The sequence below is a fragment of the Neodiprion pinetum genome, chromosome 1 (genome assembly GCF_021155775.2).
Source record: "Neodiprion pinetum isolate iyNeoPine1 chromosome 1, iyNeoPine1.2, whole genome shotgun sequence".
Lineage (NCBI taxonomy): Eukaryota > Metazoa > Arthropoda > Insecta > Hymenoptera > Diprionidae > Neodiprion > Neodiprion pinetum.
In genome coordinates this window covers 36,148,614-36,164,390 of record NC_060232.1, presented here as the reverse complement: position 1 = coordinate 36,164,390, position 15,777 = coordinate 36,148,614, and the positions used below count along the sequence as shown (strand labels likewise).

The window sequence follows — 15,777 nt, the reverse complement described above, 5'->3', positions numbered from 1 at the left end:
AAATATGGTTTTTAAAATTTTTCAAGGAAAACATGGCGACATCAGCTGATCAAGCAGAAACTTATACGGCTTACACGATACCGTTGGCTTGTACGACCACCGACATTTATTATAAATCCAAAATTTGGCAGAACATCTTTTCGATTACTGTGAGTAATTTTGATTTAATGTATGCCGCACATACTCGACGGTTTTTGAATTGATTAGAAATTTGTTTACGGTATGTTTTACGCCACCAATGAAAATTTAGGATTTTAGACAGTACGGACAGTACGACGTATGATTGGTTCATCTACGCCATTTGACACCCACTACTTTGGGACCTGTCTTACCAACGGCTGCATCATGCGACACAAATGAATATAGAGAAGTATTCAAAACATCACTTGGTCCTGCATTTGCAAGAAAATGTTCTTAACATACGTCTTGACTGCACTGAGTCTTATTTAACAAGAAGGTCGAATAATTAAGAGTGGAAAAACGGACAAGTCTAATCTGTATTACCGACTGGGTACATTGGTCGAGCTAAGCGCCACCTATACGTCGGAAAAAAAATGTTGTTTTAATTCTCGGCTCCTGATTGGCTATTGGGTTTATATTCAAGTTGTCAAAATAGCGTGAAGCCGTTACAAGCGTTCCTTGGAAGGACACGGTGTTTTCAAGAAGTTTTTGCCGATATATTCTGACCTAATGTACCAATCCTAAGTGCTTAGTAACTGTGAAGTGTTTCCACGTGATATTTTCCCTTCTCTGTTATAATATATCGCCGGTTTCGTTATTCTTTCTTTGTTCCTCGGCTTGACGTCAGCCCTGCAGCGAGTGAGAGACGTTGCCTGACAGCCAGTTTATTTTAAAATTGTAAAAATGTCAAATTCTGGAACTCCCAATGGTATCGGCAGCAATTGCAGCATTTTGGGTACCCGCGATGGAACACGTGTTGTACTCAGAGAAATTACAGCGACCCTACAAAATTCGCCACCAACGCAGCCTGGACATCGCAAGGTGAGAAAGTTACCCCGTACAGAATTAATATGTTTGCATCATATATCGAATGAACAGATTGAATTTCAAATCCTGTCAAACCTGGCGGATTTTCGACTCGCATCACTCCACGAGGAAAATATCTGCTGAAAAATATGAAACGTTGAAACAGAAATAGAAAAATACCCTTTGGAAAGTAGTCTGGATGAATTTACAAAAAATAAAAATAACGAGGTGTTTTGAAAGTATCAAACAACGTACTTTCACGTATGTATATTAATTTCATAATAAGAATCAGGTGTAGGATACGAATCATATATGTGAACGTATCAGCAGGTATCGGAATTTTTTTTCTATCGCATACACATGTATACGTATACATAAAGTTCGGCAAAGCCAGCAGAGCCTTTTAAAATCCTCTGTGCATCTTTGTATGTATCTGACAGTTTCGTTCGAGTATAGGTTCTATAAATAGCTCCCGTATCTGCCCGAGTTTAAACTGAAGAAAAATAAACACTTTATACTTATATGCATTTTGTTTATACGCATATATATGATACGAGAAATGCATTAAACGATATTCGTTTCCGTACCGTTTAATACTCCTCCTCGTCTGCAAGCGAGGCACCGCATCCTAATTATTTATTATTTCCGTACCATTTACGGCTTGTAATTGATCGTGACGAGTTTTCGAAACCCACATACCGCTGTCGAGGCACATATGCGAATGAATTCAAACTATTCCCGTTACCATCTCGTTCCTTTTGTTCTTCCTTGGTTAACTAAAAATAAGTTCAATTCATCGTTTCCAAATTCCCAGAAGTTTTTACAGTTATAGAAAAACGATGATTCGGTACGCCGAATAATCTTTTAAAATTAAACGCTCCAAATAAACTGTTATTTGAAGGCATGTTACTTATATTAGTCAATAAAATAAAAATAAAACCTATTATTTTGCAGAGTCAAAGATCCGAGAACCCGTAACTGATAATTCTACATATTTTGTAATAAAAATTGTCATCGTTTTCCGCTATTTTCTGTATCGAATAAAGGCCATTGGGGTGAAAAAAACGTGTCAGTGTAAGAAGTTTCGAAGCTTTCATGGTCGAATCGTCATTAGTGAAACTTCCATGAATTTTCCAATAAAAAAATTCTCACGAGTACATATTCGTTAATCGCAACCTACGAAACATTCTCGCCGTCGTAATTACCAATCGGTTTGTTCGACACGATTATTAAGAAAACGTAATAACACTTTCGATACTGGCCAAAGGAAGAATCATTCCCATTCGCTTCCAACATTATTCGGTCTCCCTCTTCAATTGCGATGTAAAAGTTTTCAGAAAGGGATTAAAATGATAACTGAACTCGTAACTGCGTACCGATTTCTCTTCTCTTTTATTCGACGAATCGAGTTTAAACAAAAGCCTTCACACGTGCTCCGCACTTCTGGTTCACCCGCTACAACGGCGGCGGCGGAATAAATGATTTTTTGCCTACGTACGAACAATACGGGCGTTGCGACGAGACTAAGGACAGGTACATACATATCGGCGGAGTGTTCAGTTGGAATTTAGGCAATCTCTTTGATTAAATTTCCATAGATAGCGCCACCAAGCCGATTTCCTATCTCGACGACCACCACCAGTTGTATGCCCAGTGCCTAGTACAGTGATACATCTTACATGGTGTGTTAGTACTGTACCGTCTACCGTGACACGGTGTGGAAATGGCTCTTAAAACAATCGTACACTGCTCGATATTAGACGAAATCTACTCCTTCTCCGATCCTATTTAACAAAATAACCGCCGACATTCGAATACAGCCGTATAAACCGAGGCTTGTAAGAAGCTGGACGTTGTCATACGAAGGTGAGAATACAATCAAACGTTAGACGACGATCATATTCTACTCGCCAACCCACCACCATGCAGCCAGCTACTCGCAATTTATTGACTAGAAAGACTTGACAAATCTAATATTAGAATCTCTTAATCGCTCCCAAGTACTAATCAAATAGAATTAGCTCGGAGTTATTGTTACAATGTCTCTGTATAAATCAAAAAGTCACACCCCGAATACCCCGCTCATAGTTTATCGGATTTTCGTACGAACATTTAAACAGATGCGAATGAATGAGTCACACACACACCTTCTCGTGTACATACATATCTGCATTCACACTCGCCACACTCTATCAGCTTCATCGAACCGCTCTCACTCTCTTACCATTTACGGAATATCCTATGCGGGTTTTAAGTATTGCACACACACATATATATATATATATATATATATATATATAATCTACATCGCATTGTATGTACATATATGTACATACATTTTATCCTCATTTTAAAATGAGTACCGGGGCAAAGCAGTACTCGTCATCACTTTCTCTAGTCTATATTACGTCATTCTGTCCAATATCGTCGGAATCTTTGTACGTATATTCTGTGCAGGTAGTTCCATTACTTACCGAAATAAGAAGCAATGCATATACATTGTATAATTGAACCAGTTCGAGCGGTTACAATTTGAAATTTTACGGATGTGATGTTTTTTTTTTTTTTTTCAAGTTATTCATCCGTACGAAAATATGTGTTGTAAGAAATATTGGAACAGGAAGTAGAAACAGCTGTATTGAAATTGCATTTCTATGTTACTGCTTGGACACGCTGGAATCATATCATTTAATGAAGGGGCCTTTGTACGTATACACGTTGTTTAATAGATCGTGTAATGTAAGCTGTAATTACTCGAAGAATGCGGCATGCTGTTACGGGATGCAATAACCGTGTAAAAGTTTTCTCGGATACAGCGAACAATTAGGGAAATATATCGAATCTATAGCGAACAGAACGCTGTTCTTCTCGATATAACGTTAACTGCACGCGTTAGGGTACAATTTGATACCTGTCTACCATCAACGAAAGTAGAGAAAACAAACAAAAAGGGATGGGAGCAAAAGAGAAGACCTCTTCTTTTGGGACAGTGTCTTTCTCGCTCCGTGGGGTTCCACATATAAACACGATATATATGGACACAGCACGTGCTAGTGACAGCCGCAACTTCCTACGATCTTTCTCAGTACATACGTTCTCTGTACCAAAATCATGGGTAATCGTGGTAACAAGGTAAATTCATTCGTTCTGGACAGTATTCTCTTTTCCTTTTATCATATCTTTCTTCGCCTGCGCTTCCTTTTCCGTATATTCGCGAATACTAACAACTTGCAACTACTGGCGAGAATTTTTACAAGAAAAACGCCCAAGTATATCGCGTACACGAGGTTACATTTCCAGCACTTCCGGTGCGTTTTAAATTCTTCCGTGCGTCCGCTTTTCAAGAACGACCTCGCGATCGCATTCTCCGATGCTATGCATTTTCCGTCGGAACACGTGAAATATTACAATTTCGTTCACTGCAAAGCTTCGTTTTTCATTTCCGGTGTGAGGTGAATTTAGATCGACCCACTCGCGTGCCTCTTGTGATATATCGCGGCTTGAACAACTTCTATACGGGTTTTTGAATCTCATCAAGTCATCACCGAGAGAGCCGTCGGAACGAATTGCGTGGGATGTATTCTAAAAACGAATGCCTGCGTAAGTCTGTTGGACGGTCGAATATTTGCTCTTGAGAAAAATTAAAGAAACAGAAACGCTGTCCTAATTATGAACGTCTAAATAATTTTATGCCTGCAGTCAACATGTATAATAATTCGAATTTCGAATCGACACATTTCAAAGTTGGTTTCTTTTCTCTTTTTTTTTTTTTTTGTCTGCGTAGCGGTGACGAAATCATATTACTTTGTATAACTGTTATTGAGTGTGTTCGAATGTTTTTTTCCACTTGCAGACAAGGAGCGTATTTTTCGTCTTATGCGATTTGTTGCAAACGAGCATTTAACGTGAAATTTACAAACTGATCGTTCAAGATTTCTTTACGCGACGTGAAAACGATATTACGTAAATATTGTTTTTCGGATGACGAAAAATCTGTTGGAAAATAACTTTGCAATAATTGATCTACGCACATTGTAACTTCTATGAATTAAGTGCGCTGCCAGAATTCAACACGTGGCAGTATAAAAATCCAGAGTTGACAATGTAATCGGCGGAAATTAATCTGTGTATGTATTGTGTACCACCGCGCACTACAGAATACTCTGAAAATTTTTTGGTAATCCGGGCGTTGACGTACTTGAAAAAGGAAAACGGCAGATTAGCAATCTATGACAGTCTTCGAAAAGAAAAACGAAATCAGTGTAACAGAGAGCACAGAGACCGTTACGGTTGCATTTTTGAAACGGTTCACGTTAGAGAAAGAGTTTATCACACCGAAGAGTACCAGGCTAGACTGACGAGGGTGAAAACATATGTACCCAGTCGGCATTGATTACGTGCCAGTTTTTCGAGAACTTCAACCATTGGTTTCGGTCTCTCCTTGTCTTTTGCTAGTGTTTTGCTGTTCTTATAATAGCCAGAGCTGATCTCCGTTGCGCAATTCGAATGAAACCATCATCCGTTCCTTCGCGTCAGTTGGCTTCGAAAACGAAAAGCAAGTCAGTTTTCATTGGGCAAACACAAGAAAAGTCTCTCTCCTTAACTGTCACTCGGCATGGACTTCATCAACAAACTCCTACATCGCGGATCCGCTTCCCCCATTGTTAGCGAGGTAGAAATATGCAGTGTCCTTTGCAAAATCATATTTTTCGACATTTGGAATTTTCGCGTTTTCCCCTTGTCATCATTTCGTACTTTCCGCCCATCCATTTATCAATTCTGTTAAATGTCTTTACTCTTGATTTTTTTTGTAAACATTCGCCATGACGTGAATCATTGTTTTGCGCATTATGAATACCGAAAATTTAATATCATCGTTAACGAAGAGGAAAAAGCGAAAAAAAATTATTTTTACTATGTAAAAACCACAATAGAATTTATTTTTAATTCTATCTGGAGATAATCAGGACGATTGACCAACTTTTAAAAGGCACCTTCGTTTTCTGCTGTATTATTGACATTCAAGTCTCAGCTATTGTCTGTCTCTTCTGCCAAACTGGCTAATGTTTCTCTGATTTCTCAACAAAATGAGATTCTGTCACAACATTTTCTAGTTCGAGAAATAAATGTTCCGTGAATGTGGTGACAAGGTAACCAGGGTAAAAGTTTTGGCATATATTTACGTCAAAATTCTAAGGGAATATTGTATCGTAAACTGTTTTTTAATATTAAACCTCAGTAAAAGAAACAATATAATGTGAAATAATCAGAAATGTATAAAAAATTTAAATTCTTCTAGTCTCTAATTATAAGAAATTTGAATTAATTGAAATGTGTCCAAAAAATTATTTATTGAGATATAACTGAATGATCTATTAAAATCCAACTTCGTGCAATAAAAAGTGCATGCCTAATCAAAATTCAAAATTAAATATTGACAATTACTTGTATTTTATTTTCAGGCGGCGAGCAACACGCAAACGGGAAAAACAGAACACGAAGTAAAAGTACAGTTCACACGTGAATTTGTGGATGCGGGGGCTCCAACTTCCAGGCCCGAGAGCCTGTCTTCAGAGTGCAGTTTTCAAAGTGTAACAAGTACACCAAGTACTAAGAGTTGGAATCATCTGCGACCCATAACCCCTCAGAGGGCAGCAGACACTTCGTATGGAAACACGGACATTCCTGGACTGGACGACTTGATATCAGGCTGGGGAAATATTCACCTAAACGAAACAACTGATACCCAAGAAACCAAACCACTGGAAACTTCTCTAACGCTCGATCCCAAGCTTGATTCTTCAAGTGCTGAACCAGTAGAGGATTCAGAGGATAAGCAAACGAGTTACAACTCAATTGAAATTCACATTGAAGATACGCCAGACATTCCACAATCCTCTGCAAATAATCCTGCATTAAATGAAACCAGAGATTTGTCGTCGAAGTCTGACTCTGAGAATATAATAATTTTTAATAAAACTACAGAATTACCAGCAGCTGCAGAGGAATGTCAAAATAATTCGCTTCAAACACAGGATTCTTCATTGACATCAAATTCGCATAATAATTCACGTGAGAATTCACATCTGTTAAATGAGACTGTCGAATTGGTAGCAGACTGTAACTCGACTTTCAACAAGTCTTACTCAAGTAAATCGGAGGTGTTGAATGATACTAACTGTATCTCAAATAATCAAAACGATGCAGCGACAAATTGCAATTCACCGAACATAGCCGAGACCAGTGAAAATCCATCAAACGAGTTATCCGCAACCTTGAGAATTGAAAATGTGTCATCATTGAATGATCCCTTAAATTTACCTCCAGAGTCAACGCTTTGTACAAACCAGAATACATCTAGTTCAAATGAACCGACTCTATGTGCATCAAACAGTATCGTAATTGAACCTTGCACTGTTGAAGAACCACTGACTAAAGAACCTGATTTGGTAATTGAAAAACCTATTGAACCAGAAACTCTGGAAGATTTTAAGGAGGAAGAACACAATCCGAAAAATCCACAATTGAATACAGTAACTGAAAGATCTGTCGAACCAGAAACTGTGAACAGTTTGAAGGAGGAAGACCATAATGTGAAAGACTCACAATTGGTTCCAGAACGAGGTACGCCTGATTCTTTTACAGATCATTTTGCAGAGGCATTGTCAGGAAATACAAGTCAGTTTGAGGTAGAAAGCCTATCTATCGTTATTCCAAACTCATATCCAGACATAAGTGCGGAAACTTTCAACGAGTGCATAGCTCAGGAACAAGCTCTACAAATTTCTGATAACCAGAGTTTATTGACTCCATTGAGTATCCCTGAAGAGAATTTGGAAAACACAGAGCCAGCTGAAGAGTTACCAGAAGATCAAAAGTCAGTATATCCTGAAACTCAAAACTCAATTCAATCTGAAGTAGAATCCGAGCAGTCAAAACAGGTGGTACTTGAAAATTCAGTAGAACAGTTATCACAAAGTCTACAACAAGCTGAGGATCTAGAAACCGTTTCACAAGTTACAGAAAACAAGGTGCCATGTGTTCAACAGAATACATCTACTAATTTGGAAGATTTGAAAGAATCTAAGTCAGAAGAATTACCGCAAGTGGACGTTAATGTCACACCATTTCCAGAAAGTAATTTAGACACTCAACCGATATCTTCATTGAGTGCAGAAAGTTATCAGGACGCAGGTAATTCAGTTGAGGAAGATTTGAATCAAACATCTACCCTCAGGGAGGAATCTTTTCACAGTATTAGCTCTGAGATTACTAGTGACCCTTATGAGGCTTTTAAACCTGTACAACAAAGTACCAGTCTACAAATAATAATACCAGAGTACAATTTTGAGAAATTGGAACTGGCTGCTCAAGCTATTGCTGAAGAAATTCGTAACAAGTCATCGGAGTTGACTGAAGACACCGATCACTTTTTCAACGCTCAATCAGAGTGTAAGTTCATATTTCTGATACTTCACTAAGATTTGCAATAGTGTAGTTAGATCAGTTTTTTCTCTTTAATACTATGAAAGTGAGATATTTATATTTCAATATAATTTTTTCTAAAAAGTAATATACTGTGTGTTTTCTGTTTACAGTATTCTTTGATCCAGCATCGTTTGATTTCTTGCTCGCAAGAAATAATAGTAAAAATACCGTTCGTGATTTGCGAGCTGAGTCACTTTATGTGAAATTTGACCCTTTGGTTGGTAACAACACTATGCTACCACAGGGGCCTCTGCAGGTAGTTGACGGCGAAGAAAATGCCAAAAACAATATTTCACAGCCAACACTTGGCACCCCAAAACGAAATCCTGCTTTGGCAGCCATTGACAGACTGTTGCTTTACAGTCCAGCACCTGGAACACCTAAAAAAATTGAAGAACCACCTAAAATTGAAGAGGTAATATAATTATAAATGTTGATTGCAATTGTACTTATTAGTTTTAAGAATTCTCATAGGAAGGATAAATCAGAATTCAATATGTCCAATTTCCAAATAATGGAACATGTTTTGATTTTCGTTGCAGAAGATAGTTGAAGAAGTGAAACCCGTGGTTACACCAATAGTTGATGAGACTATGACCAAAGAATTAGAGTTGGTTAGGTCAACGGTATTACAGCTTGATTCACAGCTTGAGAAAGAAAGAAAAGAACGAGAAAAAGAAAGACAGGAACACGAATTAGAACTGGAAAAGCAGCGGTCGAAATATGAGAATCTTGAAAAGGAAATGGTGCATGAAATGCAAAAGAAGAAAGAGATGACGTGCGGTTTTTTACTTGTTAATTAGATTAAATAATTGATTATTCATGTCCATTGCAGCCAAAATGAGACTAACGTACAATTATTTTGATAGGATGGTAATGGATGAATATGAAAAATCATTGAGTCGACAAATGGCAGATCGGGAAAGAGAAAGAGCGATTTTTGCGCAGGAAAAAGCGAAGCTGCAGGATGATTTACAGGCTGCTAATCATCATTTGGGTAACACGGAAGCAGCTTTTAACGACGTCCACTTGAAATACGAACGACTGAAAAGTGTAACTTCTGCATATAAAAGTAACGAGGATGTTCTCAAAGAGAGCATACAAGAAAATGTTAAAACAATCAAAACGCTTGAGGACAGATATGACCAGCTTAAGAATCACGCGATGTCACAGCTTGAAAAGTAGTTATTACATACATTATTTAAATACCAGTAAGGCTTATGCATTGCGAAGTGTTTCAACGTGACATTCTTTTTTCTAGGGCAAATTTAGAATTGGAAGCGATCCGAAAGCAACATGAAACAGAGACAGTAAGATTACAGGCAATGATAAGGAAGGCCGAATTGAAAAGTAATTCTTTAGCGGAAATGGTTGAGCAGAAGTCAAAGGAGAATAAGGAACTTTCATCGATACTTGATGAATTCATTGCCAGGGTTGGTCAAAATCCCGAGTGAATATTTATATCAGTCATTATTTTTTTACTTGATACGTTCATAATATACGATAACATAATTACTGATTATATGCCGTTGTGTTTATGAATAGTACTCTTTATTGATCTTTATTTATAGACTGTAAAATAAATGATATCCTAATAAAATAGGCCTAATTATTCAAATCTTCTCAATTATCATCAAATCATTGTCACTGTAATTGGACACATCACTAAAGCCTATCCTGAAAGGATTCTTGCTCTCAATAAGTTAAATTTTACCTAATTCTATTTATCTTTTCCTTCCCTCATAAATGTCAAAGTCGCCGGTAGTTGTAAAATTATACCAACGAAATTTATGGTATCCTAAATTTACCTAAACCTTAAGTAGGTTAAATATTTCGAATCGAGTTCAACATTTCGCCGAGTATACATACATCACAATTATGGCATATTAGAGGCCGGTTTGGTAATTATTTCCTGTTAGCTAGATGTGATCCGGACAGGTATTTTAAAACAGAATAGTGCGCGTACAATAATTTCGAACTACTCAGGCTGGAATTATTGAACACAGATGTGGTAATATTTCAATAGGATTATTATTTTCGGTTATTAAACTTGCATTTTCATATATTAGTTGAAAAAATATACTTTAGATCTCAATTCAACGATAACAATTTGTTTATAAACAAGCAGTTCAGATGTCGTGCTTTCATATCAAATTGAAATAATGTTTCTTTGCATGTAAATGTGTCCTAATGTTTTTATCAATAGATTCAATTGAAGTTATTAAATAAAATAATTAGAAATAATATTTCAGTCGGGGCAAAAGGCCTTATTACGAGAATAAAGGGATTTTTATGAAATAGGTTTACTAATTCAATTTGTTGATCTATTACAAACTAAATAATTATTTAAATAATAATTTATAAAAATAACTCTGTAACAAATCGAGTGCTCATTTTACAAATAAATAGGATAGTTGACTGATAATTTTATATTGGCGAAATAAATGAATCATACTGCTGAAGTCTCGAACCGGCAAAACCATCTGTGTCAAACTACTAGTGTCTGGCAACAGAATAGAAACTTGCCACGATATTTACACTTCATTCTGATTTGAATCATTTTATATCACCGCGAGTGTATGATATTGATATGTTTGTTGATGAAGATATCGAATTTGTATCTCATTATTTTTAGAAGTTATTAATACCTCTTAGAATTCGGATAATTCATCAGAGTATTCAAGTAATTCACTTTGCAACAAAGCACGCGACAATCACGCAGAGATATCCATATCGTAATAATAGTGTTAAAAAAAATCATGATAACTTACAATTAAATACAGAAATTGCGTACATATTTTAATAGAACAAAATAAATAGAAAAAGAAGATACCGTTACTGCCACAGTGAAGAAAACCAAATTAACTTAATGATTTTGCAAAACAATTATAAGTAGACTAAAAATATGCATTCACAGTTGCGTTCAGTCGTTTTTCTCTGGTTGAAAACCAGGCGATTCACTACAAGATAAAAACTGTGAACATTTAGGTATTCAATAGTAGTTTTAAAAAAATATAAAACAGAAATAAACACTCGATATTGTATCATATCAATTAACAATTTGTAGGTTTTGCGTCAACAATTGTAAGCACGTATTGCTTAGCAAATTTCAACATGCGATCACTCGTACTTCCAGGTTTTCGCGGAATATCCTGGTTTTCCAGGTCAGGCATGAATTTTCTGACAGTACGTGCTAAGAGAGAACCATATTGTTTGAATTGTGGATGATTCATACCAATTCCTTTCCCTCTCAAGGCTTCAGCAACAGCCCACAACAATTTCTGTAAAACATTTGTAGGAAACGAGTATTACCTTATATCATGGGGAATGTAAAGTTTAATTCGTACACTTTGGATTCGGTTTTATGCTCAGTTCCAGGTTCTTAGCCGATGTAAATTAGTGTTTACCTTTTTGTGCGTGTCAGTCAGTTCTCCTTTTCGGTATTTCATAGCACCCTCACTTTTAGCAAGAACACTTCCAGTTGAATATCGTTCAATCTTACAATCTGGTGTTTGTTTTTTTTCCAAGCCACGAGGGCAGTCAAATGACATACTCTTTGCCCATTTAGGCCTTGGACCTTCGAGATCATCTTCACTTTTCCGCTTTTTTGTATCTTCAAAACTAACCCGTTTGTCAATATCATCTTTTTTATTTGGCGTTGGGAAGAGAGCGCGTTTTATTTTTTGCGGATTCAAAGATGGGACAGGTCGTACTGTATTTATTCGACTAGGACCAGCCCGATCTCCAGGTGGACTTTGAAACAACGCTCGCTTGGATGTTTCCAATTTAGATTTTCGAGGACTTGAACCTTCCATCATTAATCTCCTGGCAGCACGTTTTTTTGCCGAGCTACGCGGGCTTTTTCCTCTAATACCCTTACCTCGGGGACTTTTACCCTTTTTAATTAATGGTTTTCTGAAATGACAGTGAGCAAATGAATAATGATTCAAAAGTTGCATGATTGTTAGTTTCAAATGTTAATAACTATAATGTCTGCCACATTGTTATAATTACGAGACTGATGAAATGCGTGATAAGACTCACTTAATATCAAGAACGACTTGTCTTTTATCAGTGAGTCCCATGCCTTGTAAGTTAGCACTAGAGAAAGCTCGTCTTCGCCTTGCCAGGTGGCTAAGCCGTCTTCCTGGACTTTGTCCAACATTCCTTCTTCCCAGCATCTTACGTTTAGTAGCACTTCCTGGTGCCTGTTTTGTAAACCAGGCGTTGCATGTCGATTGTGTTTCAGCTCCTATATATCTTTCACATAGCTTAATTGACAAGTATTCAAAGTCCTCTACAGCTACACTGCGATTATAACTGAAATGCCAAATATCACAATCAAATAATTTCAGATAAAAAGAACAGCATGATAGAGTTGAGTTGTATTATAATTGCATGAAACTTACTGTATGCCATGATGCTTGTGTGCGTAAGCTTCAGGCCATTTCAGTGTGGCTGGGTCACAATCAATACTTGTTCTATAATTTAACAATAAAGGTTTATCCACGCTAGTTGTTTCGTTTACTGATATTGTTGTTCTGCTTTCTCTGCTATCATTTAGTAAAGTCAATGTTGAATTTTGACACACAAAGTTACTCATAGTACTACTATCACTTTCCACTCCACGATTAGGATCACTCAACTTCTTACTTACTAAAGTCGTTTCACAATTTTCATTATCACTTTTATTGTGGCAGTGTTCATCGTTTCTTCTCACATTAGACAAATCACAGGCGTCAAAAGCATTCATCAAGTTTCTAGAACCACTTTTAATTTGTTGATAAAACGTATTACTACTTCCACTTTCAGCTAAGTTTGTTAATTCGGAATTAAGTAGTTTTTGATTAATGTTAGAACTGTCTTGGCTCCCAATCTGGTCAAAATTTTTCTCTTCACATAAACCCCTCGGCCAAAATAAATGGCTATTCTGTTTGATACACCTTAGGAAGTCATTGCAATCCATTTGGGAAATTGTAACAGAAGGAGGTGGGGGAACACCACTTAATGCTTCATGAATTCTGTTTAGTAGTTCACTGTCTGATTTTGCTACCAAGTCTGCCTGGCATATTTCGCTATCTTCATGTTTTATGTCCAATTGATCGATGTCTGTAACTAACAAAGCTCGATTGTTTACACGATTTAAATAAGAAAAAATACAATTGTTTCGTAATCCGTACAACTATAAGATACTCATATAATACCTGAATTGCTTTTTGGGGCATCTTCGGTATCGCTTCCAAACATATCAGGACTCGGGGCCTCATCAATTACTTCAGAATTTTTATAAGCCTCATTTGACTCTGTGTATACACAATCCATAGCATCTTCACTCATGTAGACCACTTTGGTCTTAACTTCGGAGGTACTGTTAGTCGTCAACAAATCACTAGCGCTTTTATTCGACATTCCTAAAATTCAGTATTGAACACGTATCTAATCTATAAAAAGTGAATAATGAAAGAATGATTAAAAAAATGTTTATCAGGAAAAGAGATGGATTGAAAATAATTGTTTAGTAGTAACAGATTTTTCCTTAAAATGATCATGTTAGTTCAATATCAATATAACACCTAATAAAACCAATGATAAAACCAACAACCATGTATAAATTATATACGAAATAAGTCAAAATGTATTTATTTTGAAATCTAAATTCTATGGACCGATCAGTATTAATTATAAATAATGAGCAGAAATATTGACTCGATGAATTACTTGATAGATTAACTGAAAACATGTAAAACATTAAATGTTAGTGTTGCGTGTCTTGGTTTCAATTTTTTTTTTTATGTTATTTATTATCCTTAAATACAATGTTTTACGATGGCTATAAATATGGTAGAAAGACACTAAATAATTGACTAATATTCCATTTCCTGAAGGTTTTTAAGAATTAAAAATACACCTTATATGTCACGGAGTTACCTATATGCATGTTTTCTGAAATTCTCGAAATGATTTTTTGAAATTGAGATTTCTCTCGACATTTCCAGGTTCTTGAAATTTTTATCTGTTTATATAAATCTTCACATATGTTATTGATCTCTGGTAAAGATAAAGATTAGACCTGTTTTGATTTCTTATTTTTTCACTCAAGGGTAGTTTTGAGAGCATCAGCACAATCGTTACGAGAGAAAGAGTAAAAAACCGAATTTTGTTAAGGACTTACAGTTATGGCCAGTATTTTCATGACTTATGAGAAAAAAAAATCAAAATGAGTGGAACTAAAAATCCCTCAGATTTATGTGATTGGAATAGTACTTGTACTTACCCAACGTCGATGGACTCAACGCAAGGTCATCTTCTAAGATAGAAGTACCATTGCAAGGAGCTGAGTTGTCAATGTCTCCCATTATTTGCTCTAATGCTACAGCGTGCATGTTAAAGTTAGTTGTCAATCATTCGACAATATGACATCTTTTCAAAGACAGTCAGGATATTTATAATATAGAAGCAATTCGATGTTGTCTGTAAATATTTCAATCACTTGATTAGGAAGGATCTAGAAATTGGACTACTCCATAAGTTGTGTTACGTAAAAAAATAACTGCTCATATTTTGCATTCGCTAATATGGACGGGTCAAGAGCATACTGCGCTCAAAAATTTATTAATCGATGTATTGTGTCTATGCCCAGGAACGGTAGAGGACCACAACTCGGCATACTAGGTTTGCACATTTTATTCATATGAATAAAATAAATCCTTTACTAACCTCTATGACGAACGATGATGATAAGGTGGAGTTGATTTAAGAACGGTGAATCATCACCTACCATATTTTATTACCCAGCAGATTGGCTCTGTAAACATTGACACATCAAGGAATACCCTACGATGAAAGCAATTGTACTGAAGGTTACAAGATATGTTTAGTAAAATTGTATGTTATTCTATGAGGTGATATACACGTTAAGGGTTGTTGACTCGCGAGGGGCTGCATGCTTGAAGAAAAAGTGTCATACCGTAATTTAGAGAGATTTTAGATCGCGACACACCGATAATGATTGAAAATAGTTCAACAAACAATTAAAACATCATTTGTCGACAATATGAATACGTCATATTGTTCAGATAGTATGCGAAACTCAAAATCAACATCTCACACCTCTTCCAGTCAAACGACGATACCTTCACAACGTAAAAATATTTCTAAGCGAGACGTGTTATTTTCTTTATGTTCCACTCACACTACGGAGTAAACTCACACACTTACCATCAACCAAGGTGCCAGAGATACCAGATTACGACTTACGACCTCTTACGAGCCGTGGTCAGACTGTCACGATCGTAAGTCAAG

At 36.4% G+C, this 15,777-nt stretch overlaps 2 protein-coding genes across 12 annotated transcripts; one reads left to right on the top strand and one right to left on the bottom strand.

Annotated features, from left to right (window-relative positions):
- The first annotated feature begins 623 nt into the window (after positions 1–623).
- tacc (transforming acidic coiled-coil protein) lies at positions 624–10,540 on the top strand. Of its 3 annotated transcripts, none has more exons than XM_046627195.2 (6): positions 624–1,002; positions 6,450–8,439; positions 8,586–8,890; positions 9,021–9,253; positions 9,345–9,656; positions 9,737–10,540. In XM_046627195.2, the coding sequence occupies exons 1-6, from the start codon at positions 865–867 to the stop codon at positions 9,927–9,929; spliced, it is 3,171 nt and encodes a 1,056-aa protein (XP_046483151.1). In that variant the 5' UTR covers positions 624–864; the 3' UTR covers positions 9,930–10,540. The 3 variants fall into 3 exon arrangements, with proteins under 3 accessions (XP_046483151.1, XP_046483141.1, XP_046483161.1); XM_046627185.2 differs by having other exon boundaries at positions 625–1,002; positions 9,018–9,253; XM_046627205.2 differs by lacking the exon at positions 624–1,002 and adding an exon at positions 5,505–5,659 and having other exon boundaries at positions 9,018–9,253.
- On the bottom strand, positions 9,429–15,772 carry mi (minus). Of its 9 annotated transcripts, none has more exons than XM_046627277.2 (8): positions 15,694–15,772; positions 15,193–15,280; positions 14,750–14,946; positions 13,680–13,886; positions 12,885–13,590; positions 12,520–12,795; positions 11,883–12,390; positions 9,429–11,756 (listed from the first exon to the last, which is right to left on the bottom strand). In XM_046627277.2, exons 3-8 carry the CDS (start codon positions 14,856–14,858, stop codon positions 11,529–11,531), a joined length of 2,034 nt encoding a protein of 677 aa, XP_046483233.1. In that variant the 5' UTR covers positions 14,859–14,946; positions 15,193–15,280; positions 15,694–15,772; the 3' UTR covers positions 9,429–11,528. The 9 variants fall into 9 exon arrangements, with proteins under 9 accessions (XP_046483233.1, XP_046483225.1, XP_046483248.1 ...); XM_046627269.2 differs by having other exon boundaries at positions 15,586–15,694; XM_046627292.2 differs by lacking the exon at positions 15,694–15,772 and adding an exon at positions 15,609–15,684.
- Positions 15,773–15,777: the final 5 nt, after the last annotated feature.